We start from the raw sequence: 24,801 nt of genomic DNA, 5'->3' as shown, positions 1-24,801 counted from the left end.
AGGGTATTCGATAGTCAGGTTGAAGTTGCTGCTCTCGTCTTGGACAAGAGTTTGACGAGATAAGACTCGTCATAAGTCGGCGGAATGGATGATATGTCTACAAATAAATAACTTGAGTGGAAAAAAGAAAAGAGAAAGTTTAAATAAGAATTGAGGATAGTAAAACAGACGATTAACTAGGGGCTTATCATCCCTGCACATGTCCGTAACATGTACTGTGCCCGTTCAATGCTACATGTATTGACGACGATCATCTAAACATGTAACTATTTCTGGACATGAAGACAATAAATTCGCAATGCTCAACGATATGAACAGTATCTGAGCAACTAGAAAAATATCTGCTAAAGGATATACAAGTCAAAGGGCAGGCAAGGGCTATAGTCATAAAGATACAGACAAAGCTCACAACAACGAACCAAGCTGTTTCACTCTCCGTACTTTGGTATTTCAATCTAAGTTCTCGACTCTAAGCAGTCTTCTTCCAGGCGGACCGGACGCCAATCAACGAGCTGATGGTACCAGCAATACCAACAATGCCGTCGTCCAGATTCACCCAGCCGAGAGCCGAAATAGGAGCAGTCAAATCGCAAATATCGGAAATGAGCTGGATGCGAGCGGCGACGCGTTCCCTAATCAGTCAAAAGTTAGCACCCAATCCATTAATCCATATTACTCCCATATTGTGTGGTTATTGACGCACCTCTCGATCTTCTTCGCCTCGACAACACCTTCGCCCTCCTTCCTATTCACCGTCTTCTCCTTCTCGCTCAGACGGTATAATGTGTACACACCAGCCACGAAGCTGAAGAACAGGCCGGAGAACCAGAACCGATAAGCGTGTTGCTGGAGCTTCTTCACACTTTCAATCTTCTTCACGCCCAGCGCATCAACCAGAGTCACCGCATCCAGAGTCAAATAGCCCGCATACCCGAGTTGTCGGCCGATAGCGAGGTTCTTGAGGACAGGGTCGGCCGGGTTCTTGTTATCAAAGGCCACAGCAGCGGCCTTGAGGTGCTCGACGAATTTGCCCGCGCGCATCACTTTGCGCGTCAGGCCGAATTGCTTCTTGATCGACTCCCATGGCGCAATCACCGATTTGGCATTGTTGGTGCGGTACAGGTACCACGCGTAGAAGCGGGCAAAGTATTGCAGCGTTCGCAGGACCTTGTCGCGGCCGACTGGCGAGTATATATTAGTTTCATGACGCTTATTGCGTACAGCTGGAAATAGACTGAATAGACTTACCGGTCGTTGCGACAAAGCGCAGGTAGTGAGCGACCGAGGGGTGGTAGACAACAGCGTCGGCGACCATCTTGATGGAATGATCCTTTCACGTGCTTGGGAGCTCCGGGTATCGCAGATTCACGCTGGATGCGGGAATCAGGCAGGAATCAGGATTGACGACGGACCCGAACGAGTTGGCTCGACGATGGTTATTGTTGAGGTACAAAATTCGAAGAATTATTATTGATTGAAATTGCCATGGAAGGACGTCGTGAATGATCGGATCGGAAGGAGAAGCGGCCTGCTTGACTAAGCATTGAGCCCTGGCTCCAATTCCCGAGCCGAGGCTGTCAGCTCGGTCGGCGCTTGTGGGGTACACTATAATATAGTGACTATATGGAGATTATTGAAGTTACAATAAGACTGGTACCAGGGAGTTATTGATGTTATTCGTAACTATCTATATAACGCGCTGGAAGTAGTGAGCACTGATCACTCCGACTTGTTGCCCATCGTCGACACATCGTATCCATTGGCGACCAGGTATTCACGGAAACGAATGTCCTCCTCAGCAATAGTATCCTGCAAAACATGAGCTTGGGCCGGATCGGAATGTGGTTAATGTGAGTACATACCTGTCCGATGTGAGGCACGAAAAGCCAGCAGAGAATGGCGCTGAAAATGCACAGCGAGCTGGAGATGAAGAAGGGATCTTGGCCGGCGCGGACTTCGTTGGGCGCATTCTTCTGGGCAATCGGGAGAACATAGGTGCCCACAAAGGCGCCGATCTTTCGAACCATCAGTTATGCAAATTGTCGTATCCGGAGGTGAGAAATACCTTTCCAGTAGCAGCAGCAATTCCGTAATACTGTCCTCGGACAGATGTCGAGCAACTCTTAGATGCGAGCAGACCGATGTTGTCACCAGGACCGAGCTCGCCAAGAGCCGAGAAGATACTATCCAACAGTCAATATCATGTCATCTTGATCATCTGGATGCTGCTACGACTCACCCAAAGACCACAACGAAAGCGGCGACATATTCCGGAGTAGCCAATTGCTTGTAAGCCGCCGTCATGATGAAGCCAACCACGCCTTGCGCAAAGACACCCCAGGCGAGAGTAGACTTGGGGCCGATCCAGTCACTGATGAATGCACCAGCAAAAGATCCGGGAAGGTAGAAGGCGTTGGTGACGATCGACCAGGCAAAGGTTTTCCACAGCGGCGCATCCGATCCAATGATAATTTTGATCCATCTAGACGAGTAGATGCTAAAGGAGAAAGAGGAGAAATTGTACAGAAACCAGATGAGGCCAATAGTGAGCTGTTTCTAGTTAGCGTCCAGTCGCACCATACGTTCAATTTCTAGACAAACCAGGCGCTTCCAATAGAACCTATCGTAGTTAGCCCAAGTCCATTGTGTTCGAATAAGTAGACATACTTGATAATCAGCCAGTACGGGTAGTTCTTCATGCGCTCTCGGTTGAACTCTTCGGGCTCTTTCAGCTTGTATCGTAACCAGAGGAGACTCAATGGAGGAATGACACCCAGGCCCAAGGCAATACGCCAGACAACGCGCAGATGGTTTTCGGAGAAGATGGCGACGAGAATGGTAGGCACGATAGCGGCAACGACGAAGCCAGAGTCGATCATGAAGTCAGTGAAGATGATAAACCATCGGTTACGTGTGCCCGACTCTAACTCGCCAGTGCTCTCGGCGCATGCAACGGACCCAGCTGGGTATTCACCGCCAATTCCGATACCCAGGAAAAAACGATAAGCTGTGAGAGCGGCAAAAAGACCATACTGGCTATCGTCAGCCCCATACGCGCCAGCACATAGCGCGGCGAATATAATGAGCACGATGGTCGAGATGAACAGGGACCATTTCCGTGACCAATAGTCACTGGAGATACCGAAAGCTAATTGGCCCACGACAGTGCCCACGAAGGCGATGGAAGAGACATTCTGACTGGCAGGGGATGTCTCATAGGTTTCGGGATACAGTATGCTGAGAATAGTGTTGACAGGACCGATGACCTAGTGGTATGTTAGTATATTTTTCCAAGGCGACTCGTGTCAGTGCCAACACACCCCGTTTAGGTAGCCATCAGAGAAGAGACCAGCACCGCAAGCAATCACGGGCCACAAGCGATCCCAGCGGCTCTTGGGGAGGGCGTCTAGGGGGACGGCATGCAGCTCGACATCCACAGGCGACGAAAGATCCTTTTTCTCGTCGGCGGGAGCGCTGGCGGGGGGTTTTCCATGTTGTAGGACAGCTTGTCAGGCGACAAGCAGAATCGCAGCTATCTATTTATTCTAGAACAGCCAGAAGGCGGGGAAGTAGCAATTTGGGGGTTCTGGGTACCACGACAATCAGGAAGGGAGAAAGAAAAAACCGGCGGGCCGTTTGGCGCGTACTTATACGCAGGTCGGTAACTACGCATTTTAGGTGAAGCGATCGATCCATCTCCTGCGCGTGTTATCAGCTCCACCGCAACCATCCTTCGTTTTTTTCTCGAAATTGGCGGGGCCGAAGCTAAACGTCCCCAGTGTCCACTAACATTGGAGCAGGCCGGGAGGCCACCCCGACGCCTCCAAGCCATCTTCAGATCCTGTTCCTGTGCGAACCATAACTTGTGGGCCTGCAATCAATCCGAATGAGTCAAGCACGAGGCCAGCTCTGAATGAACTGAAGGGAAGCCATTGATAAATGAGAACAATGCGAAAGAATGCCGGTTACACCGTATTTCGAGGGTGGAATCAGAGGTGGAATAAGAGAGCGTGATAGAGGCCGACGTGACATCTGATTGCAGTAGCCCGTTCGCGCTAGGCCCGGTCCGGCAATGCTCTGCATGTACCAATCTGGGAACTTGTTTCTTCCTGTTCCTTTTACTTTTCACTGTTCTAGTTTAGCTTGATTCTTATTCTCTGATTCTTGCGGTGATTTGCTTTGCTTTACTTTACTTTAATATTACTAACACTGTTTATTATCCTACTCTACTGTGAAGCTTGAGTCGCCAATCGACATCAAGCAGAGCGGCACCAAGTTGGTCGAGAGCGAGTAATCCACGCAATACCGCGATGTGATATCAAATCCTCCGACAAAGAGACATGCGACACCAACAACAATAATAATAAGATATGCTAATAATACTGGGTTTATTATGAACCGCTCTCGTTCTAAGCTTTCTAGCCCTACCAGCTCTCTACAAATGGCGGCCAATCGACGCCGCCCAGACTGCCACGGGTTGTGTATGCTAGCACCGAGAGGCCACGGCTAGCCGGCCGAGGATCCATGCTAACAGCTTCCAGAAGGCGATCAATGATAGCCTTATTAGCATATTAATTACTACGTATCTAGTGTGTGACGAGGACCATTGTATGACTTGGGTTAGTCGTAGTACGGCTGCATCTAAATATAGACGTAGTAGGACATATACGTACACCAACTGTGCATGTAGATCTTGTCAGGAGAGGAATGTTGGCTTCGCGGCTTACCAGCTCAGTTCGATGGCTTGGCTGGCAATTGGAAGAGTGTAGCATGACCTATGGCTCCTGCTTGGCCGTCGAGGAGAAGCCTATCCTAGCTAACCAGGTTGTTCTCCCAGAAGCATGCAGGTATACTCTCATTATGGCGAGTAGCAAAGTCTTATTCAGCGACGTATTAAGCACAGGCTAGGAATAGCACCTCTTCATGATGAACACAGTGGGGGAGCTCTAAGGTGGCTCTGCGAGTTTGATGCTCGTAGTTGCAGCTGCTCTGGCATTAAGAGTCTAGGGTGATAAGAGCAGTAATATAATGCAGCCTGTCAAATAATAGAAAAAACATCGCCTCGTGAGAAGCTGCCAACAGTCAAAGACTGGAGTCGGATTATTGATGCGGCCCGGAAAAACATGTCTCCGAGCTCGAGCTCAGGTACCGACGATCCAGCTCCTCCGTCATAAGCTCGATCTGCCTAGCTGTCCAACTTCCATCGCAACCTTTCTACCTTTCTATCCTGATTTACTCCAGGAAGATAGTCGGATTATTCAATCCTTGACCTGCTATCATCTATCACATCGCCATCATGGCCGACCCCCAGTTCGCCAAGTACCCCGACCTGTCCCTCGCACAGGACATCTTCAATCTCTCCAACCCATCATGCACCTCCACCGTCCGACAAACGTCTCTCAAGAAACTGCAAAATGCAATCACAGAACACAAGATGGCCCCGCTCTACCGGCATCTCGCACACCCCACCGAAGGAGTTTTGAATGCCCTGGGCGAGGGCGTCCCACAACAACCGCCGACCAACGGAGCTGCAGCCCCCGGGCGTCCCGTCATCACGTCGAACTTGCTCAGCGGGCGAAAAATACCTCAGAGAGTGGATCTTCCATGGGATGAGAAGCTTTACGATACATTAAAGGAGGAAAATAAGAAAGAGCTCGAGTCGTTCCAGAAGGAAGAGGAGGAGGCCGCAGAAGCGGCTGGCGACACCGAGGTATTGGCTGCTCAAGGGAAGCGTGCAGAGTTTTGGGCTCGTGTTGGAGACAAGGTATGTATAATCCATATAAATTATTCTATGTATGTCTTCTAACGAGGATGCGTGACAGGATAAAGCGATCCAAACCTACGAAGCTGTCTTGGAGAAGACCAGTATTTTGGGCACGAAAATCGACTTGGTTTTGGCGATGGTCCGTGTTGGTCTGTTTTTTGGGGACAAATTCTTCGTCAAGCAAACCGTGGAACGCGCGAATGCCCTGGTCGAGAGCGGCGGCGATTGGGACCGCAGGAATCGCCTCAAGGCCTACAAGGGTCTCCATCTCCTTACCATCCGTTCCTACAACCTAGCTGCGCCTCTTTTGCTGGACAGCTTGTCTACTTTTACAAGCTACGAGCTATGCAGCTACTCTTCTCTCGTTGTTTACGCGGTTCTTGCGGGCTCTCTCTCCCTGAAGCGAGTCGATTTCAAGGCCAAGGTCGTCGATGCGCCGGAAATCAGGGCTATTCTGGGAGACGGCGAAGATAGGCTGTCGGCGCTTACCGGGGCTGTGTCTTCTGGGCCTGGCGCAGGAGATGAAGAGATGCAGGATGTTTCCAGTGCGACTCCGGGAACAGCATCTGCTGTCGTGAACTTGACTACTTTGGGCGCTGGGTCCGGCGCTCAGGCAGAGTCGGAGAGGCCGGTTGATTTCTCCTCGCTAGCCAACCTTGTCAGCAGTCTGTACGGTGGAAATTACCGGTCATTTTTCGTTGCCCTTGCAGCTGTGGAAGACAATTTCTTGAGCCAGGACCGTTATCTCTACGAGCATCGTGCCTGGTTTGTCCGTGAGATGCGTCTGCGGGGTTACCAACAGCTGCTCCAGAGCTACCGGGTTGTCGGGTTGAGCAGCATGGCGAACGACTTTGGCGTGACCGTGGATTTCCTAGACAGGTATGTTTTTGATCTTAGTGTGTCTGAATGGTTAGCTGACATTACCTAGGGACCTTTCCAAGTTCATTGCTGCCGAGCGGATAACGTGCACTATCGACCGTGTAAATGGAGTCATTGAGACGAATCGGCCCGACGATAAGAACAAGCAGTACTCTGATCTGGTCAAGCAGGGCGATTTCCTGATCACCAAGCTGCAGAAGTATGGGCAGACCGTGAGACTGCGGGGAAGCGAGCGAAGTTAGAGCTGTATATTAGTCGTGTCTTGCATTGCATGATGTATTCATGTACTCACTAAATAACATTCATCAACCAAGCTCGTAGTAATGAATTCCAATAACAACAATAAAGAATAAGCATTAAGAATAAAAGAATAATATTATTGATATTATTGATAATACGATACGGCTAGGCTCGGCCTCCATCGGGACTTGCCGAATGCCGGTGGCCGAAGCGTTTTCACCGCCCAACAAAGACGCTGCCAGAGCCAATTTTGTTCTGTGGTGTTGTCGTTGCATGATCGCCCGCCACCAGCCAGCCAGCGCAGACCCGGCTAGGCCATTTGAGGCCCGGTACTTGTCTTGCTTTTTCCAAGAGCAGACAGACAAGATGGCTGTTCGCACCGCAGCCATCGTACGACTGGCCGTCAATTCATCTTGCGCTGCGTCGTCCGTCTTCACCGGCCGGCTCCAAGCCCGGCCGGCATCGACTTACATTGCGAGGAAACCAGGTACGGACCTGTCATTATTTTATTTGCTTTATTATATTGATCATCTGTTATTTGCCTCGAAAAAAAGATGATTGGTGTTGGGCTCTGCTCCACTCCTCCATATGGCATACCCCACACTAAGTCTCTGCCCCTCTGACTCACTGATTTGTGCGAGGCTGTGATCCGGGAATTATTCGTCTCGTCCAGATCGGTGTGCAGTGGGGGCATGTTATTTTGCATATAAATATCCAACACAAAGAGGAAGGAGAGGCTGATATCCAACTTGCACAGCAGCCAAACATCACCACCGGAAGATCGCCGCATATCCATTCGCCGGCAGTCGCACGATGGCAACCCAACGGCTCACACTCGACAACATCCGGCCAGAGGTGCGAGATGCGCAGTATGCGGTGCGCGGCGAGCTGGCGATGAAGGCGGAGGAGTTTCGCGAGCGGCTGGAAAAGGGGGATAAGAGCTTGCCCTTCGACAATATCATCTTCGCCAACATCGGCAACCCGCAGCAGCTCGGCCAGAAGCCGATTACCTTCTTCCGCCAAGTGCTCAGCATTCTGGAGTATCCGCAATTGCTGGAGAATGAAGAGGCGCTCAAGGCTTCGTTTGGATACAAGCAGGATGTCATTGATCGTGCAAGGACCCTGCTCAAGGGCGTGCAGACAATTGGCGCGTATAGTCACAGTCAGGGTGCGCCGGCGCTGCGAGAGAGTGTTGCTAAGTTCATTGAAAGGCGTGATGGATTCCCGGCTGATGCGAAGAATATTTTCCTGACCGGTGGTGCTTCGTCTGGTGTGAATACCATGTTGAATGTTATTTGCGAGAACAAGTCAACCGGTGTCCTGGTTCCTATTCCCCAGTACCCTCTCTACACTGCCACATTGGCACTGATGAACGCCCATTGCGTTCCTTACTATCTGGAAGAAGGCAAGGCGTGGGGAACCAACGTCAATACCATCCGAGAGTCGGTGGCTACTGCAAAGCGACAGGGGATTGACGTTCGAGCCATCGTGGTTATCAACCCTGGTAACCCAACCGGCGCAAGCCTGAGCCCGGATGATGTCAAGAACGTGCTTGATCTGGCCGTAGAAGAGAGACTAGTTGTCATTGCCGATGAAGTCTATCAAACCAACGTCTTCATTGGCGAATTCACATCTTTCAAAAAGCGGTTGCGTCAGCTACAGAAAGAAACTCCCGGCAAGTACGATAACATTGAGCTGGTTTCATTGCATAGTGTCTCCAAGGGCATGGTCGGCGAGTGCGGTCACCGTGGCGGTTACTTTGAACTAGTCAACTTCCATCCGGACGTTCAAGCTCAGATCTACAAGTTTATCAGTATCATGCTGTGCCCGTCGGTCATTGGGCAATGCTTGGTCGAATTGATGGTTAACCCTCCTAAGAAAGGCGAGCCTAGCTATGAGCTATATGATGAGGAATACAATGGCATTAAGAACGGCTTAAAACAACGTGCGACTGCCCTGTACGACGCGTTCAGGAAGATGGAAGGCGTCGAATGCCAGGATCCACAGGTCAGTTCCCCTACACTTATAAACCCCCTACACTTATACCCACTAACCCAACCCCCAGGGTGCCATGTACCTCTTCCCAACCATCACGCTGCCCCCAAAAGCGCTCCTCGCGGCGGAAAGTGCGGGTAAAAAACCCGACGAATTCTACTCGCTCGCTCTCCTCGATGCCACCGGTATCTGCGTTGTCCCCGGCTCTGGATTCGGTCAGAAAGAAGGCACACTTCATTTCCGCACGACGTTCCTTGCGCCAGGTACTGAATGGGTACAGCGGATTACCAAGTTCCATGCAGAATTCATGAACAAGTACCGCTAGTACTAGTCAGTCATGATGTACATAGATAAATAGACATTTCGGTCATTGAATCCATTCGTGTCACTTAAAGACAACACTTGAAAACATTGCACGTGCTCCCCTAACCCTAATCATACATTTGCCTTCTGCAAGTACAATATTGGAGATGACATACAAATTACATATACATTCGTCATGTTGTGATAACATCTTCTCCTATATCCAGGGGTTATATGTACATCTAACCTCACCCACCACTCCATCACCGCTATGGTCTAACCCTATACATGTAACCCACTCCTCCATGTACTAATACCTCATGTCACGCCCATCACCCGTCCTCGTCACCGGCGCCGCTGGCCAACTCGGCGGCGTAGGCGCACACGTCGTCTCCCACCTTCTCTCCGCCAACACGCCCGTCCGCGCGCTCGTCCGTACCGACGACTCTCGCGCCGCCAACCTTCGTTCCTTCGGCGCCTAGGTCGTCGTCGCCGACCTTACCAACCCCGAGGAAATCTCCTCCGCAGTCCACGGTTGCAGACGCGTGTTCTTCAGCACCAGCGTCTCGCCGCAATACCTCGAAGCAACCGCCGTCCTCGCCGCCGCAGCCCGCGCCACCCCAGGCGGTATCGAGCTGCTCGTCAACATGTCCCAAATGACCGTCTCACAGCTCGACATCACCCACTCCTCCTCCTTCTCGCCGCAGCACAGACTGCAGTGGCTCAGCGAGCAGGTTCTCAACTGGTCTGGCGTGCCCGTCACGCATCTCCGCCCCACCGTGTTTCACGAGAACCCTCTCTTCTGGTCCCTCGCTGCAAAATCACTTACTGACACCCCTGACACCATCACACTCCCCTTCGGCCGCAGCCTTATCTCGCCAATTGCCGCTGCCGATGTGGGAGCGGTCGCTGCGAAGGTGTTGCTTGAGCCTGACGCGGCGAGGTATGCGGGGCGGGTGTTGGAGTTGACGGGCCCAAGGGCAGAGGATATGTATAGTCTGGTAGAAGAGTATTCGGCCGGGCTGGGGAGGCTGATCCGATACGAGGAGATTCCATTGGAGACGTGGAGAGAGAAGATGCTGGCGAAGAGCGATATGTCGGAGCATGTAGTGCAGCATGTTCTGACCATGGCCAGGTTACATGCCGAGGGCAAATATGACAGATATACAAGCACGGTGGAGGATGTTCTTGGGAGACCGGCTGTGAGTATTTCGAAGACGATTCGAGAGGGAAAATTTCCTATCTCGTAGGCGTTTGAGAGAAGGCTTCATGTATGCATTTGAATAATTTAATGTTATATGTATTATTAGTATTGAAGGCTGGGTTAACTTTTGATATGTAAAAATCACATCGCATTGGGAATGCAGAGGTGGACTTGGTGAACTTCCCTCAACAGCGACTGGTATCCCCTGATGGCCAGACGAGAAATGTCCTCCTTCCCGTTACAGACTGGAAGTTTCCTCTAACCACCGATACGCTACTGGAATATGTGCCTTTTAAAAATGAATCATCACACAAGGTGCCATTTCCACCACTGGCTGGCTTGCTGGATGCACTGATCGAGAGCTGGCCCTGGGTGCCGAATGGGGGGGCGACTCGGGATAATCTACGTGTCTGCATGCCTGATCCAGGGCTTCCTGAAGGTATTCTCTATATGCTCTTATGGTTTGAGAACAAGGGTTCCTAGTTACGGCGGGCTAAATCGACTTCTCAAGGACAATGTAAATGAATTGATGCCAATCAGTAGTATGATATAGCCCTCTACCTCCCTTGCTTACATAGCTGACAGGGAGCATACATACCAGCATCCTCACTATCCCGTCCAACCCGAATCGAGTTTACAAGCACTGTCAAATAAATAAATTACGTCAATCAACAACTCATCACGCCCACAATCTTGATACCACCCCACTCGGCAAAAGCAAATACATCCAAAAGCAAGTACAGCACAGGGCTCGAGCACTGCCGACTTCCGAGCTACCCACCCAGACGATCACATACGTCAACTAGTAGTGAGTACGTGGACTCGGTGGGCTAAGCTTTTCACAAAATCAAGCCTTTTCAAGCGTGTCCATCGGACTCTATCAGGTAAGGATTGCTGCAAGGCGTCAAACTCGGTGTTTGGGACCCAGCCAATGAAGGAACAGAGTTTGGAGGCAGAAGCAGGAATCGGTCACCATTCAAGGGATCATATTACTGCACTACCTTCCTACGGAGGAGCCTAGATCCGTGCATCGTGCATGTAGTTGCGTGGATGCAGAAATGGGAAGAATGTGTTGATCAGCTCACCGCCTGATCGGGATGGGGTCTGTGCATATTGATGCAAGGAGGTGAAATTTTCAATCGAGTGGCTAGCTAGCCATGCCGTGGTTAGGGCTAAGCTTTTTGAAATATGCGCTTGCATATAACGTGTACGATCGGCACGAAACACATACAGACTAGTGGTGACAGGATAGAAGGATAGGAAGCAATAGAGATAGAAAAGCAAGTCTATTCTTTTATCTAAACAAAGCAAATATCCCCGCATGTTACTGTAGCAGAGGCGGGATAAACACTAGCAATGGACGAACATGTCCTCTGAGGTACAAGAATGCTCGACAAGGAAAGCATCGGCATAGCCCAGAGAATGTCAGAAATGTCCCAAGTGCAAGCACAAACAAATAGAAGTGTATAAAATAATAAAGATCAAATGTAAAGCAAATAAAAAAAGCAAAAAGAAAAACAAAGCAGGCTGAGCTTTATTTGGTATCTAAAAAAACACGTTATCATCATCTCTCATCAAGGCCATTATGACGGAGCGGGAGGTGGTGGTAAGGTGCCATGGATAGAGCATCATTGCTGATAACTCTAGCATGGTTAATTCCATGGCGGCTGTGTGAATGGCTCCTCAGCAGTTGACGTGGGCATGGAAGTCGGGATGGAAGCGCTGAGCATATTGGAAGCCCAAAACATCTCATTCAAGTCAACCTGGCTCGCGCTCATCTGTAGTTCCTGAGGCGAGATGGGTTCGCTAGTGGTGTAAGACTGGGCTTGGGAGACCGAGAAGTTTTGCTGCGGAGCCGAGATGGCTTTGGACTCCATCGCCATGCTTGCCTGGAGCTGCTGCTCGAGAGCTGCAGTCGACTCGTTGGCAGACTTGAGAAAGTCATCAATGTTGATCGACTCGAGGTTGTTCGACGATAGCAGCTGAGCTTGAGGCAGTCCAATAAACGACGACGCGGAGCTGACACGGTACTGATCAACATCAGAGCTGTCGCTGACACTATGCAAGTCGTGGATATCATTGCTTGATGCGCCCAAGCTAGGAAGAGGACCAAAGTCGTCAACCTCGGAGATGTCACCCGAGGAAGAGGCGGTCAGTCCAGGGTAGCTGGGGTTGCTGACGTTGTTGAAGTCGAAGCTGGCGTAAGAGGGAGCTTGGCTAACAGTAGTTGATACGCCGGTCGACGATAACGGGAAGCTCGACCAATCTACAGGCGGGGCGTTGAAAGCTCCCGCAGCGGTGGAAAGGTCCGTATCAGGAGACGCCAACCATGGATCTTGGTAGGGCTCTTGGAAGAACGAGCTCAATGAATCCGAAGAGGCATTGGTGTCGAACGCAGCATATGATGACAGATCGAGAGGGGAAATTTGAGTGTTAATCTGACTAGGCGCAGCCATAGCGCCAAAGACAGGCGAGCCATGCTCGGATTTGACCCGGCGTTGAGAAGGCCAGTCGTCAGACTCGTAATCAAGATTGAAACAAGGGGATGTGTCTGTATTCTTGCTGGTAGCGAGCGGCAAGTGATCTGCGGATCGCTGAGCCAACTCGGATGTTCCGTGGATGGTGTGGTGACGGGGGATGGTATAAGGTAGACCGCACTTGTGGGCCATATCGTTGTGTTTATGCATGGGTTTATGGTGACCATCTCGGAAGACGGTCAACGTGCTTTCGGACTTGGTTGACGTCAGGCGAGGTTTGCGCATCTCGGTCAGAGCAGTGCAGGGTGTAGGAGCAACACCGGTCTCTGGGACGGGGTCCAGGTGCTGTTCTTTCTTCAGAGCGCATGAGCAGCGCTGGCCGTGGAGACAGCGACACTTGTGCTCGCTCTTCTCTGCTCCGGTTTCCGCGTGACTGGTGACATGATGGTCTTTTTTCTTGTCACCGCAGTCGCATTTTGTGTGGGTTGTTCGTGACTTGCGTAGGCCGCGACAGTGAGGACATTGGGAGACTGGACGGCCTTTTTTGTTGATATGAACTAGAGTCCGATCTGAAGCGAGGGCAGTGATTAGTGAACTGGTTAGAAGATTGTTTTATCTAGGATATACCATTGTGGTTGCAGCCGCTGACTCGGTGGCCCCGGACGCAAGCTTCACACGCCCACTTCTCGCCGTCGATCAACATTGCCGCGGTGACTGTAGTGCACACATGCGACTCTGCGCGGGAAAATAGAAGGAGTAATATGAAAGTCCAGAGCTAAGAAGGGTGCCAGGACAATTCCAGGTCTTGGTTGCGACACGGTACAGGACAGGACAGATCAAGGTGTAAGACAGGACGGGACAGGAAGAATACAGAAGGCGCTCTTTCGATTTAGAGAGACGAAGAATACATTCCCAATTGGCCCAAGGGTGGCGAGGGCAGCAGAATGCGCGGGGAAGAAGGGGGAATTGTGGGAGAAATAACAGCGGGATCCGCCTGAGGTGGGTTTCTGGAGGATGCAGCAACGACAGGAAACGAAACGGACAAGGACACCAAGAAGAAGACGAAGAAAGATTGGGCCAAGAGCCTACGCACCGTTTGGCGCCGGCCGCGAGACAGGACACCAGCAACCGGTAGTGGCGGCCAAAATGGACAGAGCAGGACACTTGTTGAGTGTGTTCATGCGGCGGCAAACTGGGAGGAGGAAAGAGGAAGAAGAGAGGGTGCGAGGGGGGAGCGAGCAAAAGGTACGGGCAGGCAGGTGGGCGCGGGCGGTGGGCCTGCAGAGCCTGCGCTGTGCTGTGCAGTGTGCAGTGGCGCTGCGGCATGCGCTAGCCTTTACCGGCTAGCGCCCAGCTCGGCTCGATGACATCGTACCAACTGCACGTTCAGTCTTGCCATGATCGTTTTCTTATTTTATTTTGTCAATTGTTTCTGGTGTGCGGCGGTGTGTCCACGGCCGCGTATACTAGTCTCTCCACTATACCATAGACCTCATGCCTTTGAATCCATCCCAGACGACAATCAATTCAACCTCGCTACTGGCCCAGTCCGCAATACATATTATGTACCTGAATGGGAATATAGGCGTCGCGACAGCGTGACCAAAGCAGGAAGGCTTCCAGAAGGAATACCGGATCCTTCTAGGCGGCGCTAAAAGGCTTGTCCCGCAGTGCGATTGGCCCGCTCTTGGCCCCGCCGGCCAATATGCCAATGAGATCGCCCGGCAGCCTGCCAGTCGCCGGGTGGGCCCGATCAGCCGCCAGAGTACGGAGAGAGGCGTCCTCTTCAGGCTAGCGGGGTCATATTCAGGCTAGACTGGCATCTGTGCCACCTCCAGTTTGCATCCTTTGCACGTCATTTTACTGAGTATCCTCGTACGAATGCAACACTGGAAGGCATACGCCAGCCTTGGCAAATTCTATTCCCCCTTTCCTGCACGCTTCTTTCCTGGTCTGCTTCGATCCCTATTTTGCTTTTAATAGGTTTGAACAAATATAATTTATGGAACGCGTTCGTGCAGTGGGAGTGGGCCGCATTGGGGAAGATCTGTACGGGAAAAGACGGCAACTATGGGTGAAACCGCCAAACTGCTGTGCGGGATGGCGTCACAGTATGCACTGGACATACACTGAGGCCTGGCATAGGTTATGGTGTATGGACTGGATGATGTAGGGGCTCTTCCACCAATGGTTATAACTGAGTTCTCGATAATTCAATCTCCTCATTCAACTTGCAGGGGGAACACTGCAATGTCTGGGTGCTGTTGATTCCCTGCATTAATTGATGTTTAAATGCTTGCAGCTGTGTACCACGTAGAGGTGTAACTGCGACGCCAGGCGTGGGGATTGTCAATCGATGAGATTTGAATTTGGAGTAGATGAAAAAGATCTTTGCCTTGGGTAGATCAAGTCTCGCCTAAACAGTGCCTAAAGCTGCCAGAGCAAAGGGTGTATTGACAAACCAATGTCTGCGTCGATATCTACTAAGTGCATTAAAAGACATCCATAAAATAATCGAATACGAAATTAATATATATAGCAGTAATATGTTTGCCTCTAAAAAATACGTTAGTAAACAGCGGTGGATGTCGCCCGGATAATAGTATTAATCCGCCATCCGGCACGGAGACGGCATTTCTTTTCTACGCGATGATCCAGAAGCCCAGCGCCAACTAGTAGATCTGTAGAGCTTGTAGAGTCAACAGCTTCGTAAATCATCGCGCGATCATGTTCCAGCAAGTCCGCTCTGTCGTCAAGCAGCGGCATGCTGTGCGCGCTAAGACTTGGTCATCCCCGCCCAGAATGAAGGACTAGCCTGTAGATTAGAAAAGAAAAACTTCGCCCATCCATCATCATCGCCCTTCCGCAACACCACCCGCCCCGACCCTGATCCTCCCCAACTCCCGGAGCTTCGCTCCATCCATCATTTCACCCAACACCGTCGCTGCATGGAGCTTCACCAAAAATGAATTCTCGCGAGCAGCCTGATTTGCCTCCGACGCCTTCCTACGCCTCGCCTAATCCGGCGCAAGTCGGTCAAGGCGCCATGTACTACGGCGGCCGCCAGCTCACTGCGGATGAGATCCTCACTGCAGAGCTGTCGCGCGATGCTACTGGAGGGAACCTGGCAGATGGACCGAATACTGGTATGGCATCGCGCCTTCCGCGCTCGATAGAAACATAACTGCGTGTCGTATCAAACTAACGTGCGTCGCGTCTCGGATAGATCAGCAACATAACAACGCATTCGGTTTCCCCCCAAACCAACAGGTCGGTGTCGATCCAAACCACGATCTGAGCTATGGCGACCAGAGTGCTCGACGTAAGCGATCGAAGGTGTCGCGCGCCTGTGACGAATGTAGGCGGAAGAAGGTGAGCTTCGCGCCGCATCAACAAAACCCACAACACGTCAATTGACCCGACTAACTGTACGGATAATAGGTGCGCTGCGATGCTACCTCAGAGTCTGGTGTCGAGACATGTTCCAATTGTCGTCGTCTCGGCGTCGCCTGTCAATTCAGCCGTGTACCGATGAAGAGAGGACCCAGCAAAGGGTATGTGGATAAGTACGTTTTAATACGACCGTAAGGCTAATGATGGATTTGTTTAGCTATATTAAGGAGCTGGCAGAGCGTTTGAACACGTTGGAATCTCAGATGCAGCCAGGATTGCCGCACCAGGATATGCAGTACCAGGGCATAAATGAGGTCTCGTCTCCCCGCGCATACCATGAGTTCTCCCCTCCAATGGACGGGAGCCTTCTTGGTCGGAAGCGCACCTTCTCTATGAGCGAAGGTATTCATGGTCTTCCCTTGGGGCAGACGAGTCTGACCTCTCGCGGTCAAGGAGCTACTGTTGGTATGTGAATTACTTTTGGACCTCTTGTTCTCATATTGACTCTTACCAGGAGAAACAGCTGCAACCCTGCCTGATAGCTATCCCCTGTTCAATATCAACATTGTGCAGAACAAGATGACAGCGCCATACTGGAATGAAGATGGACGAGAGCACGACCTGACAAACCCCTTGTCTGTTGACTCAGTCGTGGGGATTCTGTCTCAGTCTGCAAATGAGGCAACGATATCGTATCCAGTTGACGAAGGGGCCTTGAAAACGTACGTTCAGCTACTTTTATAAAATTATGAATGAGTCTAATACATTGCAGATACTACGACAAAATCCATCCCATTCTGCCCATTCTGCCACACTCAAAGGAAAAGTCTCTGGCAATTCTTCATCAATGCAACCGACATCTGCAAGAGGTGTTTGCATATGCTCTATATTCCGTTACCCACACTAATATCGAGCGTGTCCAAGCTACATTTCACAATGTAGAATCAGTGAACAGTGCTATCGACCTACTTTCAACACATCTTCGGGATCCTCATAACCTCCGAACTTTACCAGTCAACTTAATCTGGATCCAGACTTTGTGCTTCCTGGTCATTGACTGTGATAAGCGCGGTCCCGACAATATGCATGGCAAGGACGGTGTTCCAAAGCAGACACTTGTCGATCATCTCGCCATCTTGGCCTATAAAGTAGCCAAGCAATTTGAGCAAAACCGAGACCCATTCCCTGACCTCCAAGATGTCGATTCGGACGCAAACCTTGCTCGTCGTGAATGGTTTGCTGCAAGCATTCTATGTCGGTGGCACCAAGTAGGGATTGGGGAACGAGATATCATGGAAGATGATCTTCAGGACATCCATCTGCCTTCGGACCCTAAGTTCATGGGTTTCGCAGCTTCTCAACTCGCTGGTAAGTAATCATCCATTCTCCACCCTCAACCACCTCCATCTCAATCAACCGTGCTAATTAAAATCCAGCCTACTCGAGCGAGCTCGCTGCCGCTTTGCGCGTAGTCGAGACGGACCCCGAGGTGTTGTCCGTTAATCCCAGGTCTAAGAAGATATCTCGTTCTCTTCTCTTCCACATGCTCCGATCTGTCCTCAATATCGAGCAACGTCTCGGCACGGTCGATCGCCTAAACACACCACCTGGATACTTCGAAGCCCTCGGACCACAAGTTTACTGGACTATCAACCTCTACATCACCCGCCCCCTCTACGTCTTCGCGCCTTACGAAGTCATCCACTCCGCCGAAGCCCTCGTCAAGGAAATGCACAAGGACATCCTCCCCACAACCCGACTTCCCTCGCCCCTCGACATCTACTCCCTCGCTCTAGCCACGTTAACCCTCCTAGAAGCATCCAAACTACCCCTCTGCGCTGAATTCTGCTGGGAAATCCTCAATAACGTTGAGCAAATCCTCGACCGCCGAGCCCAAACCACCGCTCTCGCCGGCGAATTCGACGATCTATTCTCCACCCCGCATTGGGACCGGCAACTACGCAGCTGGATCGAGGCTGAAAAGCCGACTCCTCATAATCAGCCATCAGACTCCATCACCCAAAACCAAAACAACACAACCACCAACGGCACATCCGCCGGCGCCAACCCCACCACTTCTTCCGCGCCACTTGTCGGGCCCAACGAGCAACGATCTCTACAACACCTCGCCGACCTGGCCGTCGGCGCCGAGGGCGTGGCTGCAGGTAGCGACGGTGCCGGCGGCGGTGCAGTCAACATCAGCCTTGACGGCGGCGCAGCAGCCGATGGTACGTCCGGTGGCGGAATCAACAACGTAAACAACACCGTCGATTTCAGCCTTGCCTTGCGCAGGGGATTTATGAATGTATTGAGTGTCGCGCCAATCCCGCGGCATTAGGTGAAATATGAGGTAAAACATTTGGTAAAATTCCAGTGCGGTGTATAACGGGGGTTGCTTTGCGTAGCTGAGCCGAGCTTTGATGCGGTAATCAAAATGGATGAATGTGATTTGTGACATCAATGTTTGCGGTGTTAGGTGTTACGTGTGTCTTCTTTGCTCTTTTATCGATTGTATCTTAGGATTGAAGGCGTATAGGATGGAGTCAGCTATTGATGGGATATGTATTATCAAGCTAATCAAGCTAGCGATATGAATTTGGATGTGTTGAATGCAAGAACATTGTTATTGTTTTGATTTTAGCTTTCATTGTTCGATTGCTCGTCTTGTAGGCAGTCCTACTAGACTATTTATATTAAGTATGTCAGATAACGAAACATATAATCTAACACGGCTAATGACACACTAAGACCCAAGGGCGATTCTCTGCCATACTCGCTCGACATCTTGGCACAGGGCACGAAAACCGTCATCTTCGAGTTGCTGGCAGATCCAATTGGAGACTAGCGCCGAGCGTTCTGATTCTGGTGTTGTGAGGAAACTGGATAGGTCTGTGGAAAGCAATGGAGTAACGTGGGGGGGTTTGGTTATGTTGCTGGCTTCTTGGCCCGTAACAGGTTGTTGATGAGATGTAGGTGAGGTGTCCAGTGTAGGCGGTGAACCAATGCAGGAGGCAGCTGGAGGGCCTTTGGCGTGTGGTTTGTTGTTAATAGGGTTAAATGGTTGGAAGATGGAAGTATCGAGAAGTAGTGAAGAGGCGTTGACTGCCAGCGGTGATGGCTTCTGTTCCTGGTTTGTGCCCCATTGTTTGTCTTCTAGTTCTAAGCGGAGCTGGCGTGCAGGAGAGCTTGTTGCGAGGACCTGTGTGGACTGAGCCGTATGTGGGCGTGGCGATGCTGTGGTCATTTCAAAACCAGAAGGGGTAGGGTTTTGCTGAGTGTTTGAACTTGTTTCGCTTGGTCTCGAGAACCGGGTTGCCGGTTGTCTGTTTAGTGTGTGAGATAGGCGTGTTCCGGGTCTAGAGAATGGAAGGTCTCGTTTTGGTGGCAGTTCTTTGTCGAGTGCTTGACTATCATATGCCGGTGCTGTAATGGGTCTTTCTGCTGCTTGCGTTGACGTGCGCTCACCTGTCATGTCCTTGATAGTCTCGTCCGGAATTGTCGCGGTACTAGTATCGATGAACCGATGCGATGGGAGCGAAGCCGGGGAAGACGCTACAAATCGAATCAGAAAATAATCACATAAAGGAGGATGGGCGAATACCATTGACAGACTGTCTGTCAGTTCCCAGTCTTGAGTGGTTTCTGGACAACCCCTGGCTCCACAAATGACTGTCCATGGATGTCGTACCTCGTTGTCTCCAATCGCTGTTTATACTTGAAAATGATGTGACTGGAGTCATGATCCTTGACGATGACGAGTCCGGTCGTATACTTGCTGACCGCGATGGGTGCTCGGTTGAAGATTCGCTGTAATAGCAGTTGATTTCTCTCAATATATTCAGGGTATCGCTCCAATCCTGACTTGAGCAGAACTTCAGCTGGAAGCGGCGCATCTAAAGCAAGTATTAGTCACTAGTCTTGACAAGTGAAGTAGAACCAACCTGATCTTTACCAAATGGATATCGAACGGCTAAACAAGGATCCTTGACGATAATGGCAACCAAGGGCTTGATATTCCTTGTTTGCTTCTCAATCGCTTGCTGGGTAGCTTCCCGGGCCAAGAAGTTCAGATCGAGGTCCTCCTAAAGCGTGTTATTAGTCCCCTACTGTATCAATCGTCGTAAAGACATACCAAATTCTCCTGGGCTCGAACGACGCGCAGCCTCAGTTTTGGTTGCATAAAATTAATTGCCGAGGGGGATGGCTCCTCCTTTTCGATAATAATAGTCAAATCGCTCGAGTGCGAGTGCGTCCAGTTAGGAGACTCATGTTGGTTGACGAGGGTTTCGACATATGAGTATTTGGCCAGAGGGAATTGGGCTAGCACCATAGATTGCTTCGACACCAACTGCCGGATAGACATGGCCGGGGGTTTCCAAAGAAGTCAATGAGTGTGCTGTTAAAACAATCCTGTATTATGCTCGAGGATGAGATGGCTGTTTCACCTAGTATGGAGAGTGGAAAGAGGAGGAAGTCGCGGACGGGGGCCCATACCACCCTGTATACATCTATATACAAGGCCATTCTAGCAGACTCATGCCATACAATAAATAAAATAGAAACTGCTAGTATTTGCATTTTAGTATATTCTATACACAATCAGAGGCTGTCAATAAGCACACAGTAACCATGATCATAATCATGAGGCATGAATAGAGCTGCACATGTCTTCTCTGGCAGCTTCTGTGCCGAGACAGACTAATGCCATTTCATCTTAACAGCGCTAGGTGTTTGTTTGCTTGCAATCCTTTGTTGTTCTTTTATTCCCCTTTTCTCTCCTCTCTTCACCTACTCCCCTCTATCTCATCTCTATTTCTTCCACCCTCTCTGTTCACAAGATAACCTATCTTCACGTGATATTCACGGCTAGGCCCAAAGAGCATAGGCGGCACATTGTGCACGTGACCTGCAAACGCGGTGATGGCAGGAGCCAATCGCCCAGCCGCGCCTTTTGGCCGCCAGGAAGAGGAAGCTGAACCTTTCTTGTCTCCAGCTGCAGACTGGCTCCCAGCATTATCTGAGCATCCATCGCTTTATTCAGAAGAAAGCTTTTACGAGTCCCTCAGCGACTTCTGTGTCGCAAGGGGGTAAGTACCGCTCGCCCGGCTCTGTCCTGTCCTGTTTGGCCACATCTTTTTGCTGAGTCTTTGTGTTATACTTGCAGTGCGACCCCGACACAAGGTTTACAGGTGCGTGGTCGAATCACAACTGCTTTCGAAACCTTCCATCTTTTCAAGAGGATTGCTGCCGAGGGCGGCCTTGATCGCCTATCCGAGCTCAAGTGGACTGCGATCTGCACGAGCTTGGGAATAGAACCGCACCTCTGCGAACAATTGAAAGAATCATACATTGAACAGTTACTGTATGTTTTTCTTTTGATCCTCGCGATTACGATTATTTTGACTTATCTAACATATTTGTGCGAGACAGCACGTTTGATCGGCACGTAAACGGGACTGCTGGGCCTGAGCCGCAAGTCAACTCGACACCCCCAGCTGGAGACAGTACAGAGCCTTCCTCGCAAAGCCAAAGCGCTAGGACTTCGCGCGAAAAAATCCTCGCTAAGCGTGCTGAGATTGAGCAACTTGTCGGCCTGTTTTGTCCCGGGCGTTCGGCGGACGGTTTCTTCAACTTTTATTCAAGTAGCCAAAGTGACGATACTATGGCATCCACTCGATCCTCTCTTCGTGGTTAGTCTGCGCCTGCTGTATAATTTCTGCCTCAACTAACCCATCACCAGAGGGCCTACGTCAGGCACCAAAAGTAAACCAGCCGTTTATCCCTGACACCGCCCCGGTGCGCCAAACTCGCTCTGGTGGACAAGGGCCCAACTCACTCCAAGGAACCCCCACCGGTCAGACACCGAATTCTCATTCTGCGGGGCCTGATATTTCAAACCCATCCAGTGCGCTTTTCAACATTGACCACTTCGAGGGAAAAGATACGAGACAGGTGCCGATGTCAACTCGAGAAGTCGCCACTCCTGGCAACAAGCCTGAAGTTTTTGCCAAGAGGACGAGGGAGCTAAAAGCACCTGATTTCTACGATCCCTATTATCCATTGCGGTTTCTTAATCTCCCAAACCGTATGTATCATCTGTGATGGATCTTGACTTCTCTTTACTAACATCGTCGTAGCCACCAACATTTACAAGCGCGTTCATTATGGTCTCCAGTCCGGAATACCAAACGAAGTAGACTTTGCCTTGTTTCATCTTGTCAATATGTCGCACCAGCGTGGTGACAAATTGAGATTTGAAGGATTTCCACAAATGATGGAGACATTGATGGAAAAGGCTTTGGACATCACATGGCTTTGCACTGGCGTCAAATGGGAATTTTTGCGTGATCACTACAAATGGCCTGAGCAGATGCATCGCCCCAATGTTCTCAATACCTTGTGGGGAACTAACGACATCCTTGATCGTATCAAAAAGATACCGGTCACACTTCCAAGAGATACGCTCGTGACTTACGAATACGCCGACGAATTGCGACTCATTAAGCAGGCTATGTTGGCCTTACGCAACATGTGTACTCTGCCCGAGAATGCCAAGTTCATCGCAAATTATTCAAAGGGACTTCTCCGTGACTTTCTTGTTGTGATGTTCAATCTTCCTTACGAGAATCGGTTCAATGAACTCACGAATGACGCTCTTGATATCGCAGCAGATGTCACAAAATTTCTCCCAACTGCCCCGGATGACCCGCTGTGCATTTCATTGTTCCGCTTTATCGGTGATGAAGACCGGGCTCACGTCACTCGAGGTCTTTTTGCTCTCACCGCTTTTTCAAAAGAGATCGAGGAGGGGCCTAAGGACCACCTGGCTATGCTGAATGTTGACAAGAAGCATCTTACACGCCTCTTACACTACACGCTACTTGAGGGTGACTTGGATATCCTTGAACTTGCCATGGACTTTTGGTATCAGTTCACTTGCATTCCTGAAAATGTCGAGTATCTCGCCAATCTTGTTAACATGCCAATCATGTTCGTCAAAAGAATGGTGGTGTTACTTACCTTTCAAGCTGTAAAAGAAGATCAGGAGACTGTTCACCAAGAAGAGAAGCGTGCTCCGCCCCCTAGCACAATTCCTAAAGTGCCACCTGAGCTTCTCAAAGAACTCATGGAATTGTCTGAACCCGAGCGCAGTTCTAAATGGCTCAGATGCTGTTTCATCGAGGATGCGGACTGCGAGATTACGCAGATTGCCTTATGGCAGGCGTATCAGGCTCGCTTTGTGAACCCCAACGAGAACGGTAGTGGTGTTCTACCCGCAGCTGAGTTCATCAAGAATGTGAGCACGACTTTCACCAACGCCCAAGCTCAGGTTGTTCCTGTTCAAACTGCTGGCGGACAGACGACCAAGTTCATCATCAAGGGAATACGTCCACTTGAAACGGCTTTAACATTTGATGGATGGCCCTATCTTTACTGCAGGTGGGCTGTTGGTAATCCGCCAAATCAATATTGCGACCGTGCGTTCACTCTTCCGGAGGATCTTCGCAAACATGTTTTTGAAGATCATATGGCACTTCAGCCTAGGAGTCCACCTGGATGCTATGTTCTTAAGAAGGCTGATAAACCCATTCACCAATGCAAATGGGAAGATTGTACAGAGTGCAGACGACCTAGTGATGATACTAGCTTGGTTGCTGAACACGTCGGTGCATCTCATTTGCCTTTACCTCGCAAACCGAATGCCAAGCCACCTAATCTTGCACGTAAGATTCTCCAACCGCGTATCGTGCGTCGTTCGTCATTTTACAATACCCCGGTAACTAGCGAAGGGGAGCCTTACGGTGTTGCGTACAAGGCATGCTTGATTTTGCGCAATATAGCAAAGTACACGTCCCCCGACGGCACTGCAGATGACGTCGACATCCATCATCCAAAATCGAGATTCGCATGCTTTATCACAAGCCGCGATACCCTCTTTAATAAATGGGATCACAACAAAACTTTGCGGGGACCGTTGACGGAGCTTCTTCTCTTGCTCGACGAGTGCCTGCCGACCCTACCCAAACGTCATGCATGATGTCATGGATTCTACGACATTGATGACAGCAACTTATGAGTACCTTGTTGCAAGTTATTTCGTTAGGGCTCATTACTTCAATCGCCTGCAAGCTCTGATAATATCAAAGGATAGATATCGATTTTTTTTTCAAGATCAACTGGTATGGTGTGTGGCTAGGGGTTTTTTCCCCCGGAGGTTTTAGGAGGCATCAAAAACAATTGGGTTTTCTTTCTCAATGGCCTGAGTGGTCTAATTCTATTTGACTGGCGCTGATTTATTTCAGGACGGTCTCGTCATGGTTTTATGGAGTTTCAGGTTGTCTGAAGGCTGGGGTGCAGAGGCTTTAGACCTACGGCGAATATGAGCGGTGTTTTTCAAGATTTCTTCCTGATGATGTACATTAGTTCAATCGATGGTCTAGTCAATAGCAATTCTAACACTACTAATGGATGAAATTTCAATTCAACGGATTGATAATACAGAGGATGGATTAATGTAAAATCATAGAAAAGACTCATCATTAGTT

The 24,801-nt window shown here is 50.2% G+C and overlaps 9 protein-coding genes across 9 annotated transcripts; 5 read left to right on the top strand and 4 right to left on the bottom strand.

Annotated features, from left to right (window-relative positions):
* Nucleotides 1–118: 118 nt before the first annotated feature.
* On the bottom strand, nucleotides 119–1,595 carry BGW36DRAFT_413100 (putative peroxisomal biogenesis factor). The gene is made up of 3 exons (XM_046219234.1): nucleotides 1,249–1,595; nucleotides 704–1,181; nucleotides 119–632 (listed from the first exon to the last, which is right to left on the bottom strand). The coding sequence occupies exons 1-3, from the start codon at nucleotides 1,313–1,315 to the stop codon at nucleotides 470–472; spliced, it is 708 nt and encodes a 235-aa protein (XP_046077632.1). The 5' UTR covers nucleotides 1,316–1,595; the 3' UTR covers nucleotides 119–469.
* On the bottom strand, nucleotides 1,596–4,049 carry BGW36DRAFT_366643 (putative MFS phospholipid transporter). The gene is made up of 7 exons (XM_046214766.1): nucleotides 3,595–4,049; nucleotides 3,321–3,505; nucleotides 2,664–3,266; nucleotides 2,240–2,556; nucleotides 2,066–2,183; nucleotides 1,863–2,015; nucleotides 1,596–1,809 (listed from the first exon to the last, which is right to left on the bottom strand). Exons 1-7 carry the CDS (start codon nucleotides 3,671–3,673, stop codon nucleotides 1,720–1,722), a joined length of 1,545 nt encoding a protein of 514 aa, XP_046077631.1. The 5' UTR covers nucleotides 3,674–4,049; the 3' UTR covers nucleotides 1,596–1,719.
* A 1,136-nt stretch (nucleotides 4,050–5,185) lies between these two features.
* Nucleotides 5,186–7,006, top strand: BGW36DRAFT_366639 (putative proteasome regulatory particle subunit). Its single transcript, XM_046214765.1, has 3 exons — nucleotides 5,186–5,764; nucleotides 5,823–6,643; nucleotides 6,693–7,006. Exons 1-3 carry the CDS (start codon nucleotides 5,297–5,299, stop codon nucleotides 6,883–6,885), a joined length of 1,482 nt encoding a protein of 493 aa, XP_046077630.1. The 5' UTR covers nucleotides 5,186–5,296; the 3' UTR covers nucleotides 6,886–7,006.
* Nucleotides 7,007–7,696: 690 nt separating this feature from the next.
* BGW36DRAFT_286169 (putative alanine aminotransferase) lies at nucleotides 7,697–9,203 on the top strand (the record flags this gene model as incomplete). Its single annotated transcript, XM_046210390.1, has 2 exons — nucleotides 7,697–8,890; nucleotides 8,949–9,203. 2 exons carry the CDS (start codon nucleotides 7,697–7,699, stop codon nucleotides 9,201–9,203), a joined length of 1,449 nt encoding a protein of 482 aa, XP_046077629.1.
* Nucleotides 9,204–9,501: 298 nt separating this feature from the next.
* Nucleotides 9,502–10,431, top strand: BGW36DRAFT_421586 (uncharacterized protein; the record flags this gene model as incomplete). The annotated part of the gene is made up of 2 exons (XM_046219589.1): nucleotides 9,502–9,612; nucleotides 9,664–10,431. 2 exons carry the CDS (start codon nucleotides 9,502–9,504, stop codon nucleotides 10,429–10,431), a joined length of 879 nt encoding a protein of 292 aa, XP_046077628.1.
* A 1,606-nt stretch (nucleotides 10,432–12,037) lies between these two features.
* On the bottom strand, nucleotides 12,038–13,565 carry BGW36DRAFT_286518 (copper fist DNA binding domain protein; the record flags this gene model as incomplete). Its single annotated transcript, XM_046210424.1, has 2 exons — nucleotides 12,038–13,431; nucleotides 13,490–13,565. The coding sequence occupies 2 exons, from the start codon at nucleotides 13,563–13,565 to the stop codon at nucleotides 12,038–12,040; spliced, it is 1,470 nt and encodes a 489-aa protein (XP_046077627.1).
* Nucleotides 13,566–15,827: 2,262 nt separating this feature from the next.
* On the top strand, nucleotides 15,828–18,593 carry BGW36DRAFT_421584 (putative C6 finger domain protein; the record flags this gene model as incomplete). The annotated part of the gene is made up of 7 exons (XM_046219588.1): nucleotides 15,828–16,008; nucleotides 16,089–16,234; nucleotides 16,304–16,416; nucleotides 16,473–16,720; nucleotides 16,770–16,977; nucleotides 17,028–17,623; nucleotides 17,692–18,593. The coding sequence occupies 7 exons, from the start codon at nucleotides 15,828–15,830 to the stop codon at nucleotides 18,591–18,593; spliced, it is 2,394 nt and encodes a 797-aa protein (XP_046077626.1).
* Nucleotides 18,594–18,998: 405 nt separating this feature from the next.
* Nucleotides 18,999–20,618, bottom strand: BGW36DRAFT_353433 (uncharacterized protein; the record flags this gene model as incomplete). Its single annotated transcript, XM_046213435.1, has 4 exons — nucleotides 18,999–19,807; nucleotides 19,944–20,148; nucleotides 20,197–20,337; nucleotides 20,388–20,618. 4 exons carry the CDS (start codon nucleotides 20,616–20,618, stop codon nucleotides 18,999–19,001), a joined length of 1,386 nt encoding a protein of 461 aa, XP_046077625.1.
* A 1,299-nt stretch (nucleotides 20,619–21,917) lies between these two features.
* BGW36DRAFT_392739 (putative chromatin remodeling complex subunit) lies at nucleotides 21,918–24,293 on the top strand (the record flags this gene model as incomplete). The annotated part of the gene is made up of 4 exons (XM_046217730.1): nucleotides 21,918–21,945; nucleotides 21,996–22,340; nucleotides 22,393–24,100; nucleotides 24,158–24,293. 4 exons carry the CDS (start codon nucleotides 21,918–21,920, stop codon nucleotides 24,291–24,293), a joined length of 2,217 nt encoding a protein of 738 aa, XP_046077624.1.
* Between the last annotated feature and the right edge of the window lie 508 nt (nucleotides 24,294–24,801).

The sequence above is a fragment of the Talaromyces proteolyticus genome (genome assembly GCF_021365285.1).
Source record: "Talaromyces proteolyticus strain PMI_201 chromosome Unknown BGW36scaffold_1, whole genome shotgun sequence".
NCBI lineage: Eukaryota > Fungi > Ascomycota > Eurotiomycetes > Eurotiales > Trichocomaceae > Talaromyces > Talaromyces proteolyticus.
Note: the sequence above shows the minus strand (reverse complement) of the source record. Positions and strands in the feature narration are given on the sequence as shown.

Coding starts and splice junctions, on each gene's coding strand:
- BGW36DRAFT_413100 (XM_046219234.1), bottom strand. CDS start 1,315: ATGGTCGCCGACGCTGTTGTCTACCACCCCTCGGTCGCTCACTACCTG. Junction 1,182..1,248: donor GCGCTTTGTCGCAACGACCG/GTAAGTCTATTC, acceptor TATACTCGCCAG/TCGGCCGCGACAAGGTCCTG. Junction 633..703: donor GAGGCGAAGAAGATCGAGAG/GTGCGTCAATAA, acceptor TTGACTGATTAG/GGAACGCGTCGCCGCTCGCA.
- BGW36DRAFT_366643 (XM_046214766.1), bottom strand. CDS start 3,673: ATGCGTAGTTACCGACCTGCGTATAAGTACGCGCCAAACGGCCCGCCG. Junction 3,267..3,320: donor CTGATGGCTACCTAAACGGG/GTGTGTTGGCAC, acceptor ACATACCACTAG/GTCATCGGTCCTGTCAACAC. Junction 1,810..1,862: donor TCGTGCCTCACATCGGACAG/GTATGTACTCAC, acceptor CATGTTTTGCAG/GATACTATTGCTGAGGAGGA.
- BGW36DRAFT_366639 (XM_046214765.1), top strand. CDS start 5,297: ATGGCCGACCCCCAGTTCGCCAAGTACCCCGACCTGTCCCTCGCACAG. Junction 5,765..5,822: donor GGGCTCGTGTTGGAGACAAG/GTATGTATAATC, acceptor GATGCGTGACAG/GATAAAGCGATCCAAACCTA. Junction 6,644..6,692: donor ACCGTGGATTTCCTAGACAG/GTATGTTTTTGA, acceptor GACATTACCTAG/GGACCTTTCCAAGTTCATTG.